At 46.8% G+C, this 20,238-nt stretch overlaps 1 protein-coding gene across 1 annotated transcript in view; it reads right to left on the bottom strand.

Moving 5' to 3' along the window:
* Positions 1–774: 774 nt before the first annotated feature.
* Positions 775–20,238, bottom strand: part of LOC147703763 (uncharacterized) — a 43,623-nt gene continuing 24,159 nt past the window's right edge. The window contains exons 2-4 of the mRNA XM_086932106.1: positions 12,165–13,565; positions 10,853–10,885; positions 775–3,803 (exon numbers count right to left, since the gene is read on the bottom strand). Of these exons, the coding sequence (XP_086788232.1) occupies positions 3,754–3,803; positions 10,853–10,885; positions 12,165–13,565 (1,484 nt within the window). The 3' untranslated portion in view covers positions 775–3,753. The remainder of the gene's footprint in view (positions 3,804–10,852; positions 10,886–12,164; positions 13,566–20,238) is intronic.

Below are 20,238 nucleotides of genomic sequence, written 5' to 3'. Positions count from 1 at the left end.
GTTTCCTCAATTCTTATTTTTCACTCTATTTTACCAAATGAAATGCTATATACCTGGTACACAATGAAAAACCACTGCAAGGTGCACCTTCGTTATTTGTTCTGGGCACTTTGCGTTCCTGCTGAACCTACAAGATTATATATATATATATATATATATATATATATATATCCCCAGAAACAGAAGAGTCCAGCAGACCTAACAGTAGATTGCCTCAAAAAAATCTGCAATACTCAGAAGATGTTGCAGGCAAAAACGTAGGCACAAACTGATGTTTTTTTTCTTTCAACTGAATTCTAATATTTTTTCTTTTAACTGGTAGTTTCTATAGGAAAACCTTGAAGGATGTACACAAATGACCTCTTGCTGTTTTCAAACGTTTGACCACTTCTCAGAAATGTATAGCTTTCCTGGATTTATTTTGGGTTTAAGACCCATTTCTGCCACTAACTGGAAAGAGGTTGAAAGCACACAAAAATAGGATTAATAGGCTGTGCCCCAGTAAACTGCCAAAACTCTGGTTTTCTGACAAAGGTCTGCCTGTTTCTGAAAGCTGGTAAGATGGCGATTTTAGCACCGAAAAAGAAAAGGATGCAAATTTGGCATGGATACTTTATGCAGACAAAAGTTACTGGGGCCTATATTAAGAAGTTCACAAAAGAGGACTTGCTTGCTTTAAGACGTACAATGGAACCAACTCACCTTTAAACAAATCCAGTTCTTTAAATAAAAAGGAGAAAAAAAGTAGATACCTTTTGGCATTTCCAACAAGTGTTTTGAGAATCGTAAATTAAAACCATGTTTATTATTACCCAATTTGGATTTCCACAGTAGCATAATGTATCAGAAGTAACTTTAATTGTTCAAATAAAATAAACGTGAAGATTTTTTTTGTCCTTTTATTATTGCACAGTTCACTCACTGGGAGGGAGCCATTTTGAATTCAGTTCAAATGCCAAATGGCAAGACTTATTTCACCCCTGCATACATTGTCCATCTTGCTAGTATTCTGGTGGGAAGGACGTGTGGTTTGTTTCGGGATGCCAGCAGCCAACTGCTCTGTTCATGAAATTTTTTTAACATAGCACCCAGAGGGTAGGCACTCAAAAAGTCCATTGGTTTCCTCACTGATTGGTAGAGGGTGGATTGCTTCCTTTCTTTCAGCGGAAGAATTGTTCGCAAAATATCGTCAAGACGACGGGGAGGGGCTTGCCATTCTTTGTTTAAAACTCTTAATTCTAATAAGAACTGTAGCCCAAAAGTATAAAGGCAAGAGAAGGAAGGGGGTTGTGGGATGAAGATATATATCACACATATACATGGGGAAAAATAACACAAATCACTCTCCCTTGATGACAAAAATGCAGGCATTCCCAAAATACACAGTAACAATGTTCTTCCCACCACCTCAGGAGGGGAAAAGGGGGTATGCCCACTACTCCTCTACATCAGAACGAAGTCCAATATGAGAAGTGTGTGCAAATGTGGAGGTTTCACCCAAACCTAGATTTTACCACATATTCCTGTATGCAGTAGAAGGCATAGATTTAAAGGACATCACAGGTCAGTCAAATTCGATCTTGTGGACATCCACTGGATTACTGCACATGAAACAAGCAAGCAGGTGGGAAAAGAACCAACAAAATTGTTCAACACAAAGTCCAGAAAGGAGTAAAGGGGAAGGAATTTGGAGCAAAGCAAGAGGCTGAGCATTTTGCCTCACAGGGATATGAATAGGAGAGGGTTCAGAAACAAAACACTGAACTAGAAATGTACTTTGCTGTAAAAAAAAAAATTGCTTGCAGCTTTAATGTGTCTGCAATACTTTGACATAATATATAAACATCTTTATATTTAAAAAAAAATGTTTTGTGTGCAAATTGCAGTCTAATGGCTAAAGGAGAAAATGAATGGATGGTGCCGAACACTTTCAGGGAGCTGGTTGTGTCATCAGCAACACCAACAGGTCTCCCCCACCTCACCACCCCGATCCACAAGATTAATTGCCACAATAAAGTAGATGATATTCTCTGTGAATTGTGTTTAGTGGGTGTAGATTAGTCATGGTATTACCACCATGCTGAGTATTTATGAAGGGAGTTCTACGAACAACCTACCTTCGGCCCAATTCACACTAGTCACCCTAAAACAGAAGACATTTGTACCCTCTCCAAATTTACAGAGCCCCTATTCAAATATTAATGCAATAGAATGAAGAAACATGGAAAGCAGCGGCATCAGCTTCAAAATAGGCTTCTGTGCGGTGTTAGGCCATCAGATGAGAACCATTATCATTTGTCACAGGGAAAGACCGGAGGCCCATTCATCCAATATTTCAACCCTCTATTTTTCTCAAATGTGCAAGATGAAGACCTTACTTTCCCAGTTATTTAAAAATTAAATGTTTAATAAGGCTGTGACAGAAGAGGTCGGGTAGAACCTCCGCAAAGCAGACATTGCCTTTGGTAGGAGTTAGTGTGAGGAAGAGGTGAGGTCAAGGGCAGTGCATGACAAGAGAATGGGTATGATGGACTGGACAATACAGCTTTGGAAAAAAAAGGAAACTACATCAGAAACTAAATGTGTTTAAAGATACAAAAATAGGGACAAAACAGAATAGGGACAAAACAAAAATCCTCAAAAAAGTCCAGGGATGTTACTCAGGTTTTATTCCTAAAAAAATGCACAAAAACAGGAATACTAGATTTGCCTCCTTGGTATAGGCCAGAAATCACTTGTATGAAGAGAACACCGCATTGTCAGTTAAATCTGGACTTTTAAATAGTTTTAATTGAACTTTTCAGACAGAAAAAAAAAACAAGTTAAAAATCCTAAATATGACTACAGTTCTAGTTAACACATGAGCACTGTGTAGTAGACATATCCCACAGTGCTCCTTTCACACAGCACTGGGTAACTGGATTTAGGTTTTTTTCCACCTTGCACAAATTTTCCTGTTGCTGTACAGCCACAACATTGTACATAACTCACAACCTATGCAGGGAGTAGAAATAATCAACAGCTACCCAGATCCCAGCGCTAAAAAGGAGAGGGGAAAAAAAACAATTGCTTTAAAAGACTGCTGCAGTGCATCCAGCTAAAAACCACCATCGATGTAGGACAAAAAAAAAAAAAATTAAATACATAGATTTCTTTAAACCTTGACATGAAAAAAGTTGCTTAATGTGCCATTGAATTATTAAATTCTTTTTGGGTTAACAAAAAAAAAGTTAATTATAATTTTCCTAGAAACAAAACGAAAAAAAAGTGCCTTGAGGAGAGGGGAAAGGTTGGGGAAAAAAAACTATCACATCAAGCACTTCTTTCGGTCTCTGGAAAGTTACAGCAAACAACTGTTCTTGAAACGGTGTTAATAGTAACTTTTCTAAATCATTTTTCTATTTTTCTTTTTATTTCTTTTTTTAAGTTTTTTTCTTTTAATCTGATGGTAAAATTTCACAGCCGGGTACTCCTTTTGCATAAAAAGGATGCAAGGAGTGGGCATGGCACTACCCCCCCAATCAGCACGGCGTACACACCACCGCCAGCCTTGTGTGCACACACATAGACACACCTGCACAAGGGCAGCCAGCTCTCCCACATGTATCACTTTTAGTAACGCTTTTTTAAAATAAAGAGTTTTGGGGATTTTTTAGTCCTTAGTTTTCTTTTTTCTTTTTTGTGTGTTGAAGAGGTAAAAGACAAAGAGCTCAGGAGGTTTGTCCTCTCTTGCTCCCTAGGGACAAAGTCGTTTTAACCCTTTCCATCCATAGACTCTGAGTAGATGACGACTCTGGTGGGATCTGCAAAAAAACAAAGAAAAGTCAGAATGTTGCATTTATATGGACTTTCTCTACTTGGCATTTAGAAATGTTGCCTCAAATACACCCATAATGAGCTGGGAAAGCATTTTGTCCAGGATACAAATGTCTGAACTTTCTATTTTGTTACTTCCTAGCAAAGCTTTTTGGCAAAAGTAGACTATACATTGGCTGACAACCCTTCCATCTTTTCCACACAAACTGCATACACTGAAGGAAAAGGAAATAGGGGACACCAAACAGCTATGCAAGAACCAACCTGAGCTAAGACCATGCAGACTTCAAGTAGCCATATCTAACAAATGAAGTTCATACACAAGCATAAAACAAACTGGTAACTACATGGCCTTCATGTAAGAATTATTTTGCAGCTGGATGCTAATCTAGATTCACGTGCTGTGTATCACTATCCTCAAGGGTTTGGAAAAACATTTTGCTTATTTGAATTTTTTGAGTTGAGACTACTGGAAGACTCAGTAGGACTTATATTGACATTCGAGAAATCTAAAGAGCCCAAAACAGATTCCAGCTTCAGATTGTATGTCCCCTGTGATTATCTGTGGTTGTGTGCATGTTTCAATGTAGTTTACCAACACTCTGGTGAACTGAGATGTGAGAGTACCGACAAACTACTCCGTTGAGTAGACCGGAGAGTCTAGTCTTTGCTGTGTTCACATGTTGTGCATGAAGTCGAAGACTCTCATCTCCATCTTCTTGGTCCACATTGCTCAACTCGGACTACGCATGTTACTGCTTTTCATCATATTTAGCCCAGCTCTTCTTAACGGTTTGATGCACCAGTTTCAGATATTCTGACAGGGGCTTATATTTTTCCTGTTTAGCCTCTACACACCTACTGTAATCATGGATATAAGACTCAATTTCAGTTCGCCATGGGATTAATATCAAGACATCACAGATGGGTGACCTCTGGCACAGTCCCTCAGGTTTCGAATTAGGAGTTATTCGGCTGAATGGTTTGTAGTGGACTGGTCTCCATATGCAGTTATTGCCCTTAGAATGGAAGTAAAATTAGCAATGAATGGATTTTGGACAATTTTATTATCTATTAGATTCAAGCACTCAAATCTGATCAACATTTCACTGATGGTCCTGAAGAACCAGTTGCCACCGAAAGTATTCCCTATAAAATTGGAATCAAATTAGTCTCTTTTAGTTCGAACTTGTGTTAAACAACAGGGACCATTGTTTTTAAACCGGAGATAGATCTAGGATTGTTTATTTGGAATGGGTTCTGGGGAAGTGATCATTGAAATATGTATGTGTGTATCATATATACATACACATACATACATACACATACATACGTATATACACACATACAAACATCTATACACACATACCAGCAGACCATTGGCTATTCAGCTACCAGTAAAGTCTGAGCCCTCCTCTCACACCTGCCCAGGCCCCTGAAGGCCTTGCTGGGTGCACCCCAAATCATTCTCCTCCATCTTTTGAGTTGCCGCCCACATGTGCCCCAGATTGCAGTGAGCAGAGTCCAGGAAGTGGTAAGGAGACAGACTAGTGCTGTCTCTTCACAAGACAAAAAGTTGTTTAAAAACGATTTTCACTCTGTGTTTACTGTCTATGCCTGTGGTTGTTATCACCCGTGTTGTGTTTTAAATGTGAGGTTTTCCCTGCCCATGATTGCCTTCATTTAGTGTGTTGAATTGTGGGATTTGCAGTCCAACCTCTGTAGTTTGTCACTCATTCCTTGGTGACAAATCTGTTTTCCCTCCAAATGTCTCCTTTGCTCTGGGCTTAGGCCTGTGTGCTCAAACAGTGCTCCCCCAGCCACCATTTTGTGTTCACAAGCCAGTGAGGCCATCCCTCTCCCCCCCACCCCCCCAGCAACAGGGATTTTCTACATCAGAGGGTGCTTCTGTGAGGTATTTAAACTGTATTTACTGGGGCCTGTGCACTTCTTTTTTTTGGCCTGTAGGGGGGAGTAAAGCTTTATTTAAACAGTATTGTTAGATTTCGAGTTAGTGAAGCCTTTACCCGCTGAAGTTCAAAGTTGTGGATTGAGCCGGTCTGTCTCCTAGGAGATTCTGAACAGGAGAAAGCAGCTTCCAACTCCCTGGCCAGCAAACCTGGTCTGAGGTTCCTGGGACCATATATGGTGTGCTGATGGTTGGCACATGTGTACACTGATTGGTGGTTGTATCTGGTGTTTCTATTGGGTTAGGTTTAATGTCCTCATTGGTTGGGTATTTGAGGGTTCTGATTGGTTTCTCGGTCTGTGATTCAATCATTGCAGGGTTGGGGCTAGGGTTCGGATTTCTATTGGAAGAAGGGACTAGAACTTCCTATGTTATTGGTTGTTGGGAGTAGGGTGGGGCTAGGGCTAGACCTTTAATTGGAAGTAGCTATTTAGGGCTTCTGGTGTGATTGGTTGTTGGACCAGTTGTGGGACTGAGAGGGACTAAGAGTAGGGTTAGGCGTTCTATTGGAAGTAGGGACTAGGGCTACCTGTACCACTGGCTGCTTGGACTTGGGTTGGGACTAGTGGTAGGGCTAAGGCCTTTATTGGACGTAGAGATCAGGGTTTTTGAACTGATTGGGTGCTTGGACTAGGGTTAAGATTGGCTGCAAGGTCCTTGTCTCCTACTGGTTCTAGATGTTAGGGCTAGTGTTGTGATTGGATAGTGTTAGGGCTAGGGCTAGGGTTCCCATTGGCTTAAGGGGTCACCTGGTTACTAGGGCTACAAAAAAGGCCAGGCTAAGGGCGTCTCAGCTAAGGGTGGAGAGGACAAGGGTAGTTGCCTGTTTGGACCTGTTAAGGGCAGAGAGGACAAGGGTAGTTGCCTGTTTGGGCCTGTTAAGGGCGGAGAGGACATGGGTAGTTGCCTGTTTGGGCCTGTTCGAGACTAGTCGGGACTAGGGCCAGAAATGCTGCCCCTTTTCTTTTTTAACAATACCCAGCCCACACCATCCACAACCACAAACAGAGCAACACACTCCCACCAAATATACACCACGCACAACACTATGCACATATTAATGTACCAGCACCAACCGAACCAAACCACATCTACACACCCTACTATCCCAACTACCACACATATCCACCATCACCCACAAACAGTACACAACTCTATCCTATACCACTAACCAATACACTCATTACTAACACAACGCCAATCAACACCATAAATAACTACATCCCACTCAGACACTCTCCCTGCTGTAATTACACCTCACTCAGACACACTCTCCCTGCTGTAATTACACCTAACAGTCCACCTTTTATCACTAACAAATATATAATGATCCTTCCATCAATTGACAAAAAAATAAAAATAAAAAAATCCTTCACTCTTATCCCTCCACTATCCTTTTTCTATCAAAATTAACAGACTAACATGTTCACTTCTCAAATTCCATTTTCCACTATACTAATATACTGCCAAAATAACTGAATAACATATCTACTACTCAAATTACTTCATATTTATACTATACTAATTTTCAACACTAATCCTTTATGGGTTTTGGAGTGGCGTGCTACCGGCCCAAAAAACGCTTCAACACCAATCAGGGGTAACAAGTGCTATATGAATGCAAATCTTTCTTCCCCTTTTTATCCATCCGCTATCCTTCTCACTCCAATTAACAGACTAATATCCACCACTGAAATTAACTCATATTTCACCATATTAATTCATCAATAATCCTTTATAGGCTCCCTGAATAGCATGCGTCAACAAGCGAGTGATAAATACAAACCTTTGTCCTACTCTATCCTTCTGCTATCATTCCAAATCAAAATAACTGACTAACCTATCCACCACTTAAAATGTACTTGCATGTTTCACTATACTAATTCAACACTAATCCTCTGTGGGTCCTGGGGTAGCGTGCTACATGCCGAAAAAGCGCTTCGACGCCTCGTATGGGGTAGTAAGCGCTATATAAATGCACTTACAATACACACATACATACATATACACACCTAATCACATACATAATCACATACATACATACACACATACATATACACACACACACATAACTTGTTTAAAGTAATTTGCATTCATCTGAGAGTTATGTAAAATATTTTATCTCCGTATTATGCTCTTGAGCCAAGACCATTGCTTGATGAACCGTTTGAGGCAGCTTCATGAGAAGGCTTGCATTTGGTACCCGGAATGAAATACTTAATCATAAATCATCATATATCCTATAGGATATATGCTCTACAAAGATATGATTAGGAAGGTTTGGAGGTAGAAGCAGCTGGGGCGGAAATGGACTGACACCCACCCCCCCCCCCCCCCCCAAAAATAGGATTCCCAGACCTGCCCTAGCGGATGAGGCATCGAGGCTGGTTCTGCGCAGGCTTGCTGAAGGAACGTGCCTGGGCACCCCTTCCGTTGCCACAAAAGGAACGAAAACCAGAAGGGGATGGGCTTTTTGTGTACAGACCTAAGGACTTGGCCGTGGCCCGCGAGTCCTTAAAACGCTCCAGCACACGGTCGGCTTTATCTCCAAACAGGCGAGTGCCATCAAAGGGCATATCCATGAGCGAACCCTGGACACCAGGCTAGAACCCAGTAGAACGCAACCAGGCATGGCAAAGCAGCGCCACAGTCGAAGAAATCGCCCTGCCCAAAAAGTCAGCGGTGTCCAACCCACACCGAATGGCGAACTTAGCAGCATCCTTACCCTCAGCCACTGCTTGAGAAAGAACAGTCTGAACCTCCTCAGGACACTGAGGCAGCACCTGAGCCATGGTATCCCACACCGCATGGGAGTAGCGCCCTAATAAGCAGGCAGTGTTCACCGACCGCAGCCCCAAGCTGGCCGAGGAGAACAACCGCTTACCGAACTGTTCCAGCTTCTTAAAGTCCATATCCGGCAGAGCCGTGGTAAAGGCACTCTGCGACGTCAAGGCTTGGATAACCAGACTCTCAGACGTCTGGTGGGTGGCGAGTAAGGCATGGTCACCAGGCGCCAGAGGGTGACGCCAGGCAACATTCTTGTCCACAGGTGCCCCCGTGGCCGGCTGCGACCAAGTACCCAACAGGACGTTGGTGAGGGTGTCATTGAAGGGAAGCAGCGGCTCAGACGAGGTAGACGCAGTCTGGAGCACCTCGGTGAGGAGGTTGGTTTTGAGGGCCACTGTGGGAAGATCTAGGTTGAGGACATCAGTAGCCCAACGCAGCAGCATTGTGTAGGAAGAGCCCTCCTCCATCGCGGGCGGAGGCGAGGCAAACCTCGGGTCAGAAGAGACATCGAGGTCGCCTGTATCCTCCAGATAGTCTACCCAGTCCTGCTCAGAGTCACACTGACAGACAAGAGGGTCAACAGACCCCTCCCAAGCATTCTCCACTTCCGGAGAAGCCGGCCACAGCGGCGGAGCCGGAGCTAGGAGGAGAGACGAACGGCGCAGTCTCCCAATGCAGATCCTAGAAAGGAACAAAATGGTCCTGAAACCGGGGCAGGGGCAGAATGAACGGCACCCGCTGGGGCCAGACACCGTGGCTGGACCCAACGGTATAGGATCCTGTGGCATCGAAGCTAGATCTGCCGGCGGCCCAACATGACTCGGACACGCGGCCCTGAAGGCGCATCAGCAGGAGCCCGAGGCCTAAAAAGGCGGTCCATTGTGGCAAGAAACTCTTGCACCGGTTTATCAGTCGCCGACGGACCCGGAAAAGGTGGGTAGGCTACAGGACTCTCAGGCTCCAAGGGAGCCGCAGGGGCAGAACCCCTGTCCCGCTCGCCCACATCCAAGGACCGACTGGGGGACGTCTGAGAACGAACACGCTTCTCAGACTTCTTTTTAGGTCGTCGCTTACCGGAATCCGAGGGCAAAGATTTGGAGCCTGAGGAGTGACCGCAAGCGTTCCCAGGAACTGTCCCTGGACTCTGAGCGGCGTCGGGACGAGTGTCGGACCTCCAGCAGCTTCCTGCGCTGCTCCCTCAAGGCCTTTGGGCCATAGCCGGACAGGCACAGGAGTCGTGGTCGGTCTCCAGGCAGTAGAGGCAAACACCATGGGGGACCACCACTGACATATTGCTATGGCAGGCCCCGCAGGACTTAAATTCCGACATCCCTACTCGCAGCAGAGAAACCAACACGAGACAAAGGCCTCAAAAAGATAGTCAAAAAAATGACTAAAAAAGGTACTGTTCAATCTGGATCTGCGCTTGCCGGCGCGGAAAAAGAAAACTGGCGTCAGCGCGCATGGGTGGCGTCTAAGTAGTCTCCGTGACATCATCTCGGCGCATACGATGCCAGCGACTGACCCGGAGCTGCAGGACGCCACCTACTGACGCGCAGGGGTGCTAAGCAAAACTTTCCGGATCTAGTCTGACACCTGGGATATTCTAAGGTAAGGAATCGATCAGTAACGTGATGAGGGTCCCCAGATTTTATCCATCATCTAGCAGGTGTAATATTAGAAGTATAAAAAAGTGAGGGCACCAGCAAGTGAAACTCTGTTGGAGAGCATCAAAGGCTCATTGTATTATAAGTAGTGTTACGGTTTGAAAAACAACTTCTTGAAAGAATTTGGTTTCTGCACATCAGTATACCAGTACCTAACCTACGGAAACAAATACAGTTTTGTTACTCCTCACTTTCCTAACCTGGACCTTCTGCTAGATGTGTGGTACAGCAATACCTCACACAGGCGCGTACATGACCCATGGCGTTTTTGCTGATCTCGAAATAAAAAAAAATGTACGTATACTGGTCTGGTTAGTTGTGCTATTGATGGTCTCATACGTGCCACGCTTTTTACTTGCAACAGATACACAAAGTTTCATGGTCTAGAAACAGTAAAGGTGAAGCTTAAGTGGGTAACAAGGAAGCAACACTACACGTTTTTAAGACTGAAGTGGGCTCAAATAGGCTACTATAGAACGGCATAGAAGTCCATCTCTTAGTTTGGAATGCTAAAGGCATTGGTACTAGGATAGAGAGTCAAACATTAGAAGTTTGAATAGTTGCAGGAGTTATAGAATCGGGGAGAGAGATTTCGGTTTTCATATTTACATACCCTGTTTGTGCAGCTTCCAGATATGATCCCATTCTAGAGAAAAGAATAAAAACAAATTTAGAATTAAAAAAAATATTCAAACTACTACATTTCCACTCATTTTATAAGTACAGAATCCACACTCCCCCATATCCTCTTACCACCGCCCATGGTACCTTTCACTTTAGCACCCTGTAGACACAGAATCCAGCAACAAAAATGTCTGAACCATTTCCAACTAAAGCAGCAATTGCAGGGACCACAAACAGAAGAAATAACAATGATATAAAGACATGTCAGCCCTTGCAATAGTCCTGATCTCAGGACTATCCGTATAAAAGGCATCGGGGCAATCGTCCCTCTAGACATCCCAAGTAAAAGGTTAGGTTTGGTTGCTAAAATGCTGTGCATAACATCACTTCACTGCTAGGGATATAGCAAGGACTGATTGCGTACAGCTTCATTCTTGACATTTCTTCTGCCGACTTTCCCTGAAGCTGCTCCCAGATGCCACACTATATGCAAAAAATAAAACTATTCTAAACTCACAATACATTGTTTCCTCCTGTTGAAGGCCCATGAGCACATACAGTAGGATTTAAACGTTAATAGATACTTTTACAGGATCAATTTAGAACAAATGTTTTTAATCTGGCTTCTTGAACATTCTCAGGCCAAAAGCCGGTCAGTCAAAAATTGAATTCCAGCTCAGTTTTATGTAGCAGTTAACTAGAAGCTACTATATTTGCACGGTCACAAACCACAATAAGCACGGACTTAACTAGAAATTAACCCTGGATAAAATTGAAAATTAGGATGTTAAGATTGATTAAAAAACCACACTGGTTTTTAAACATTTATTTTATCACTGTATTTACAATTTGTACAATACGCCTGATGAAAAGGAATCAATGTTACTACAAGACCATTTGTCAATACAGGTATAATGAAAAACTCATGTGCAGAAGTTAATATCAATATAAACGGAATCCTAGATAACCCTTGTTTTTTTAAGTTAATGCAAACATGATTTACTGCAGTCTCTGTCTAACCAAAATATAATGGTGTGTTATACCAATACTTGTCAGAGGTCAAGTGCACTGGCAACAGATACGAGCGGGTCCATATAGTTGAATAGCAGGTGGTGCATCAAGGTAGAAGTGAGGTGTATGCGCAAATGTGTGTATCCCCAACACTGGAACAATATGTGCTGCATGTTAGGATTAATCTGTAATGTCAAATTAGCCTGAACACATCAGATGTTAACCCTCACATACATCTTTTTCATACCCACCATCGATCAGCAACAATACAATAGAGTCAGGAGCCTTACCTTGCATATGGTAATGGACAGTAGCCTCCCATTCCTTCGTGTCTACCACATCCCAGAACCCTTTGTGTCCATTTTCCTGTGGTGTGTCATTACCAACAAAGAATCCATGTTGAGCAGATTCGGACATTTTTCCTGTTTCACTGCCCCCAGCACTTGAGTCTGCAGTTCCAGCCAACTCTTGAATTGGTACAGATGCTGTTGGGGCCTCTGTAGAAGGTACACCAGCTGCATCCTGCCCGGGGTCATTGATAAAAGAGAGTCCCCACTCATTTTGAAAAATGGCACCTAGCTGCTCTTGACTCTGGCCAGCAGGGTGCCCGTTCTCGTGACATGGTGAGGGGGACGGAGAGGAAGAAGAAGAGGCAGCGGAGGAGGAGAAGGATGAAGAGGAGTTGGAGTGCAAAAGGATGGGCTCTTCAGTTCTGGGGGCACCAGAGGACAGGGTGGTTGCCACAGCACAGTGGAAGACCTCTGCAGCACCTGGGAGCATCCCACCATTCTGCTGGGCCGTTGGGCTGCTGGACAAAACACAGTTAGGCAAACTGCTGGTAGTCCGTACGGCAGAAGCTGGCACCTGGGTAGGCTTGCCCTGCACACCGGCCTGGGGCTCCTGACGCCGCCTCTCAAGGTTCTCCTTTACCTTACTGGCATAACTGATTTTCGGTTGGGTGCGTGCACTGCTATTGTCTACAGGAAAGACAGGCAATGGCTTGAACAGGGACCAGGTATCCTCTGAAGTGCCAGGAGGTCGCCCCTTGACTGGTTCCTCCTTCTTGGTTACAGCAAGAGTTTTCCCCTCCTCAACAGCCTGTGGAGGTTCAGTTGGCGGGGCAGGAGAGGCAGTGGCATAGCGCCCATTTGGCTTGACAGTCCCAGAGCGAAAAGGCCGGTTGTAATCTGCTGATGGGGGACGATCGCCCTCCTGCACAGGAGGAGGCGTGCTCTTCCCTTCCTCTAAACTAGCCAATGACTCAGTGCTGCGTGCTGGATAGTTCTTTTGTTCCCCTACTTGATGAGGACCATAACCGTTCACAGCTCCTCCCGGTCGAGAGGCCCACTCCTTCCTTTCAGGTCGCTTGTTGCCATCCCGGACAAATTTGCTGCGATCATAGTCCCTGTAGTTTTTACGATAGCCTGGATAAAATGGTCGTGGCCTGTCAGAGTAGTAGTAGTGCTGGTTCTGATACTGGTACTGGTGGTGTTGGTTGTGGTACTGATGGTGCTGGTTGTAAAAATGGGTGGCTTGTCTCTGCTGGGGTCTGGAGCCATGCTCCCGGTCCGAGCCCCGCACATGGTGGATGTTCAAGCTGTTAGATGGACTCAAGGGGACGCTGTCTTCGCTGCGGCTCGGCATAGCTTCGATTTCCAGATCTGCTTTGTATCCGTTAGTTTCCCAAGAACCTGGAGAAGAAGAGATGCAGGTCATTGTCAAATATCGTTAGGAAAGTGCAAGAAGGCAAAAGTAAAAAGGCACTAATGTTGCCCTAATGGAAGTGAAAGAAATGGTCCCCAAAAAATAAATACCTGGTACGAAACAAGTGAGAAACCTCAGAGGAATGGCTTACCACAACCTAACCTATAAACATTTCTAAGATGCACTGTGGGGTACAGCATCACAGTCCTTGAGCAATCTTACGTCAAACATTAAAACACGTTTTACTGCCACCAAATCCTCTCACAAATTTACACGTGTCCCCCAAATTCACCAGGCACCATTTAGTTCCTTTTAACTGCTATCCTACAGGTGGACTAATTTACAGACCACAGAAATCTAAACTGGAGGCACGTGATGGATTCTGGTAGCGTTATGGTTGCTTTACTGCTTCAAATAGTGCTGCTTAGAGTTAAATTAACGAGTTGGTGAATATTTTAGTTTGTCATTCCAGATTAACAAATACCAAGCTTTGGCCTCGACCTAGTCTCACGAATGGAAAAAATCTTACATACAGAATATTGCAGCCAAACAGACAGACTAGTGTAACTGTGGCAACACTGGGTCCAAACGGGTCACATTAATTCCAAGGCTGGTGCCAAACTACGCGATTTTAAGCTTGTGTCCGGAGTGTTTTTTAATCCGAAATTTACGACCGCATGACTCTCAAACATTACAGGAGCTCTCTCACCACTGACATTCGGGGAGTAAAATCAAACAGTACAGCTATACATAACTTCCACATGATCAAAAGATATTCTCAATATATATTTAAAAAAAAAACATGCTAGCCATACATCTCAAATAGGCATTAACGAAGTAAAAAAAGAAACTTTGACCAATATGTAGTAAAAAATTATTCTCGGGCATTAAGCGACAAAGGTACAGGCAGACCTGCTAAACATTGCTCATATGAGTAGTTGCAAACTGCGAAACATATTCACTCACAATGAACAGTTAACTAGAACGGCTTCCATCTCCCACCAAACCAAAATCAGCTTTGGCAAAGCCAATAGGTCTCACCTATGCAAGAGCTATTGGCTTTGCCAGTGTATTTTAGCCACGCTGTACACCAGCGTGGCTGCTTTTCGGCATGCTGAAAGTTAGTACTTTAGAGTGGAGAAGGGTAGCATGGCATAAAGTGGCATTCAGTTGCGCGAGATGGGAGTTAAGCGGCTTAGCATAGTTTGGCATGGAATGGAGTAAAGTGGTGTAGAGCAGCACGGCATGAAGTGGCAGAGTGGCATGTTGTAAAGTGATGTGGTTTGTCGTGGCTTAGTGAAGTAAATGGGTGTGGAGTAAAGTGGCATTGCATAGATTGGACTTAAATGAACTTCAGTCAAGTGATGCGGCATGTACTGTGTCTTTGGGGGGGGGGGGAGCAGAGTGTCAAGAGGGGGGGGGGGGGAGCAGAGTGTCAAGAGGGGGGGGGAGCAGAGTGTCAAGAGGGGGGGGGGGGGCAGAGTGTCAAGAGGGGGGGGAGCAGAGTGTCAAGAGGGGGGGGAGCAGAGTGTCAAGAGGGGGGGGAGCAGAGTGTCAAGAGGGGGGGGAGCAGAGTGTCAAGAGGGGGGGGGAGCACAGTGTCAAGAGGGGGGGAGCACAGTGTCAAGAGGGGGGGGAGCACAGTGTCAAGAGGGGGGGGAGCACAGTGTCAAGAGGGGGGGGAGCACAGTGTCAAGAGGGGGGGAGCACAGTGTCAAGAGGGGGGGGAGCACAGTGTCAAGAGGGGGGGAGCACAGTGTCAAGAGGGGGGGAGCACAGTGTCAAGAGGGGGGAGCACAGTGTCAAGAGGGGGGGAGCACAGTGTCAAGAGGGGGGGAGCACAGTGTCAAGAGGGGGGGGAGCACAGTGTCAAGAGGGGGGGAGCACAGTGTCAAGAGGGGGGGGAGCACAGTGTCAAGAGGGGGGGGAGCACAGTGTCAAGAGGGGGGGGAGCACAGTGTCAAGGGGGGGGAGCACAGTGTCAAGAGGGGGGGGAGCACAGTGTCAAGAGGGGGGGGAGCACAGTGTCAAGAGGGGGGGAGCACAGTGTCAAGAGGGGGGGAGCACAGTGTCAAGAGGGGGGGAGCAGAGTGTCAAGAGGGGGGGAGCAGAGTGTCAAGAGGGGGGGGAGCAGAGTGTCAAGAGGGGGGGGAGCAGAGTGTCAAGAGGGGGGGAGCAGAGTGTCAAGAGGGGGGAGCAGAGTGTCAAGAGGGGGGAGCAGAGTGTCAAGAGGGGGGAGCAGAGTGTCAAGAGGGGGGGAGCAGAGTGTCAAGAGGGGGGGAGCAGAGTGTCAAGAGGGGGGGAGCAGAGTGTCAAGAGGGGGGGAGCAGAGTGTCAAGAGGGGGGGAGCAGAGTGTCAAGAGGGGGGGAGCAGAGTGTCAAGAGGGGGGGAGCAGAGTGTCAAGAGGGGGGGAGCAGAGTGTCAAGAGGGGGGGGAGCAGAGTGTCAAGAGGGGGGGAGCAGAGTGTCAAGAGGGGGGGAGCAGAGTGTCAAGAGGGGGGGAGCAGAGTGTCAAGGAGCAGAGTGTCAAGAGGGGGGGAGCAGAGTGTCAAGAGGGGGGGAGCAGAGTGTCAAGAGGGGGGAGCAGAGTGTCAAGAGGGGGGAGCAGAGTGTCAAGAGGGGGGGAGCAGAGTGTCAAGAGGGGGGGAGCAGAGTGTCAAGAGGGGGGGAGCAGAGTGTCAAGAGGGGGGGAGCAGAGTGTCAAGAGGGGGGGAGCAGAGTGTCAAGAGGGGGGAGCAGAGTGTCAAGAGGGGGGGAGCAGAGTGTCAAGAGGGGGGGAGCAGAGTGTCAAGAGGGGGGGAGCAGAGTGTCAAGAGGGGGGGGAGCAGAGTGTCAAGAGGGGGGGGAGCAGAGTGTCAAGAGGGGGGGGAGCAGAGTGTCAAGAGGGGGGGAGCAGAGTGTCAAGAGGGGGGGGGAGCAGAGTGTCAAGAGGGGGGGGAGCAGAGTGTCAAGAGGGGGGGGGAGCAGAGTGTCAAGGGGGGGGGAGCAGAGTGTCAAGAGGGGGGGGGAGCAGAGTGTCAAGAGGGGGGGGAGCAGAGTGTCAAGAGGGGGGGAGCAGAGTGTCAAGAGGGGGGGGAGCAGAGTGTCAAGAGGGGGGGGAGCAGAGTGTCAAGAGGGGGGGGGAGCAGAGTGTCAAGAGGGGGGGGAGCAGAGTGTCAAGAGGGGGGGGAGCACAGTGTCAAGAGGGGGGGAGCAGAGTGTCAAGAGGGGGGGAGCAGAGTGTCAAGGGGGGGGAGCAGAGTGTCAAGAGGGGGGGGAGCAGAGTGTCAAGAGGGGGGGAGCAGAGTGTCAAGAGGGGGGGAGCAGAGTGTCAAGAGGGGGGGGAGCAGAGTGTCAAGGGGGGGGAGCAGAGTGTCAAGAGGGGGGGGAGCAGAGTGTCAAGAGGGGGGGAGCAGAGTGTCAAGAGGGGGGGAGCAGAGTGTCAAGAGGGGGGGGAGCAGAGTGTCAAGAGGGGGGGGGAGCAGAGTGTCAAGAGGGGGGGGGAGCAGAGTGTCAAGAGGGGGGGGGAGCAGAGTGTCAAGAGGGGGGGGGAGCAGAGTGTCAAGAGGGGGGGGGGAGCAGAGTGTCAAGAGGGGGGGGGAGCAGAGTGTCAAGAGGGGGGGGGAGCAGAGTGTCAAGAGGGGGGGGGGGAGCAGAGTGTCAAGAGGGGGGGGGAGCAGAGTGTCAAGAGGGGGGGGGAGCAGAGTGTCAAGAGGGGGGGGGGAGCAGAGTGTCAAGAGGGGGGGGGGAGCAGAGTGTCAAGAGGGGGGGGAGCAGAGTGTCAAGAGGGGGGGAGCAGAGTGTCAAGAGGGGGGGGAGCAGAGTGTCAAGAGGGGGGGGAGCAAAGTGTCGAGGGGGGGGAGCAAAGTGTCGAGGGGGGGGAGCAAAGTGTCAAGGGGGGGGAGCAAAGTGTCAAGGGGGGGGAGCAAAGTGTCAAGGGGGGGGAGCAAAGTGTCAAGGGGGGGGAGCAAAGTGTCAAGGGGGGGGAGCAAAGTGTCAAGGGGGGGGAGCAAAGTGTCAAGGGGGGGAGCAAAGTGTCAAGGGGGGGGAGCAAAGTGTCAAGGGGGGGGAGCAAAGTGTCAAGGGGGGGGAGCAAAGTGTCAAGGGGGGGGAGCAAAGTGTCAAGGGGGGGGAGCAAAGTGTCAAGGGGGGGGGGAGCAAAGTGTCAAGGGGGGGGAGCAAAGTGTCAAGGGGGGGGAGCAAAGTGTCAAGGGGGGGGAGCAAAGTGTCAAGGGGGGGGAGCAAAGTGTCAAGGGGGGGGAGCAAAGTGTCAAGGGGGGGGAGCAAAGTGTCAAGGGGGGGGGAGCAAAGTGTCAAGGGGGGGGGGAGCAAAGTGTCAAGGGGGGGGGGAGCAAAGTGTCAAGGGGGGGGAGCAAAGTGTCAAGGGGGGGGGGGGGGGGGAGGAGGAGTGGAGCCGAGTGCCATGAGGAGTGGAGCCGAGTGCCAAGAGGAGTGGAGCCGAGTGCCAAGAGGAGTGGAGCCGAGTGCCAAGAGTGGAGTAGTGTTGCGTAGAATGGAGTGGTAGTGCACTGCAATTACACACAGACAACACATTTTCAATTGAAATGACCATTCCGTTTGCATAGACATCCAGCTTTAAAAGTTGATGGCGGTATCTTGTAGTGTACCTTTAAATGTTGATGGCGGTATCTCGTAGTGTATGTTTATATATTCCTACTCACATTCACGACGTTACCATTATCACTGTAGATATCATATATACGTATTCTCTAATCTCTCCATGAATTCCTCACAGGTTTTTCACTTATTTAACACCACTTGTCATCTGCCGGCTCCTGCCCATTACATAACTGTGTTCTTTCGTGTTTCGTCTCACATTCTAAATTAACTGGTCAATAGGTTGCATAACATTGTTAACCTTATTCAACCGCTAGTCACACTAGCTACCATCAAACAGCCGTTTTTCATGTCTATTCTACGAAGATATACGCGTGATAAGCCACACCTCTTTTTGACTTCTCCACACATCTGGAAACATTCGCCAGGATAAGCCGCACACACCAGGAGACGCATAACGAGGGGTCTTCATCTTAGCCACTCTGTATACATCCACGCCGCCGCCGCCTGATCTTTTCTGGTAATTGTGGTTATCCAACAGCACCACGTTATTTAAACCGGCATAGCACTTTCATGCAACATGGCACCGTTATCTGTAAACCACCACATTAACGATTGAGATTTTACACGCCGCGCACACATCACCCAACTTTCCTCTATAGTTACACGGGACTTTCTAAATCACAGCGTCGTTCACCCTACATTACTTTCACGTCCTGTTTTTCTTTAGGCTGTTTTTTGTCACTCTGAAACCAGCATTTATTACAAAAAGCACAATGTTAGGATCGTCAAGGATTAATTCACCAACCACGTTTCGATACCGGCCACGCTAGTTTCACTACCGCGTCTACCTCATTAGCCTGGATGAAGCAGTCACTGCACCGATTGAGCAACATCATTTTTGTGATCTTCGATTTATTAGCGCAACGGTCACAGTAACAGATTCATTCTTTTCAGAATATCCCCAGATGAAGGCAATCCTGCCGAAATACATTGGGATAATTAAGAACTATGTGAATGATGCAATGTATTCTGGGAATTTAAGTACACAAAGATTGGAAATGAAATCAACTGAATTGTGATGCAACAATTCCAATAAAAAATAGTTTTTGATGGGACAAGGAACGTTGGTATTTCTGACTATTTTGATTAAATAAGGAAACCTTCATAGTAAGGACTTCAGCTTCAGTGCCCGGGGGACATACCCCACGTGGTGGGGATGCACCCAGATTGAAGTTCATTACACTCCGGTCATACAGTACGGCAGTGCGCCCAACATCCCAGAAGCACCAGGGTCGAAACGTCGACGCTTTACAACTCGTGTGCCTGTACCAATTATTTTTATTTTCCCCTCCTCAATTGTTGTGGACAGGCTCATATGACAGTGGAAGTTTCTCCGCTTTGGTTTATGTAAATATCATAATTGTACAGTATAATTGCTATCTTTCCCTTTCTCCTTCTCCAATACACTTGAGCACCCCTTTCCTTTCCACTGACTACACTTTGATAGTCTTTTGCGCCGTTTATGATCATAATTGTTTTATGAGATTGTAAATAAATGTGTAAAATTTTGGTAATACAAGTACCCAGAGTGTGGCTATAATCTTTCTTCCTATAGGCTGAACGTATTATTTTTGGGTACGGTCTTTTCTTTGCATTTAATGTGCACAATTTTGACAAAGCAATGGGGGGGGGAAAGAGTTTGCACATGGTGGGCAGAGAAACCTACATTTCCGTCGGCTTAGGACATTTCCACACAAGAAAGCCAACCAACGAGTGGTACTCCTCCAGTGCCAAGTCTACACCTGATCTTACAATAAGTTATTTAGGAGAAGTCCAGTTTAGCAACTTGCTAGGTTTGATTGTTCTGCGTATCTTGCCTTCTTCTTTCAAGTCAAGTCTGCGGTTTGGAAGCATCATTCACCTGAGTGAGTTGCAAACGTATGGAGACACTGAGAAGAAGAGGGTTTATCACAGTATAACTGCCTCTTGAGCTCCAAAAGGAGCCCAGCAGGTGGGAACCAACAGGCTTAAACAATTTATCAAACTGCAACTGTACATATTTAGATAGTCACTTGAATTACCCACATACCAGATTTCTGT

The sequence above is a fragment of the Lissotriton vulgaris genome, chromosome 7, assembly GCF_964263255.1.
Source record: "Lissotriton vulgaris chromosome 7, aLisVul1.2, whole genome shotgun sequence".
Lineage (NCBI taxonomy): Eukaryota > Metazoa > Chordata > Amphibia > Caudata > Salamandridae > Lissotriton > Lissotriton vulgaris.
This window is presented reverse-complemented; position numbering and strand designations above follow the sequence as displayed.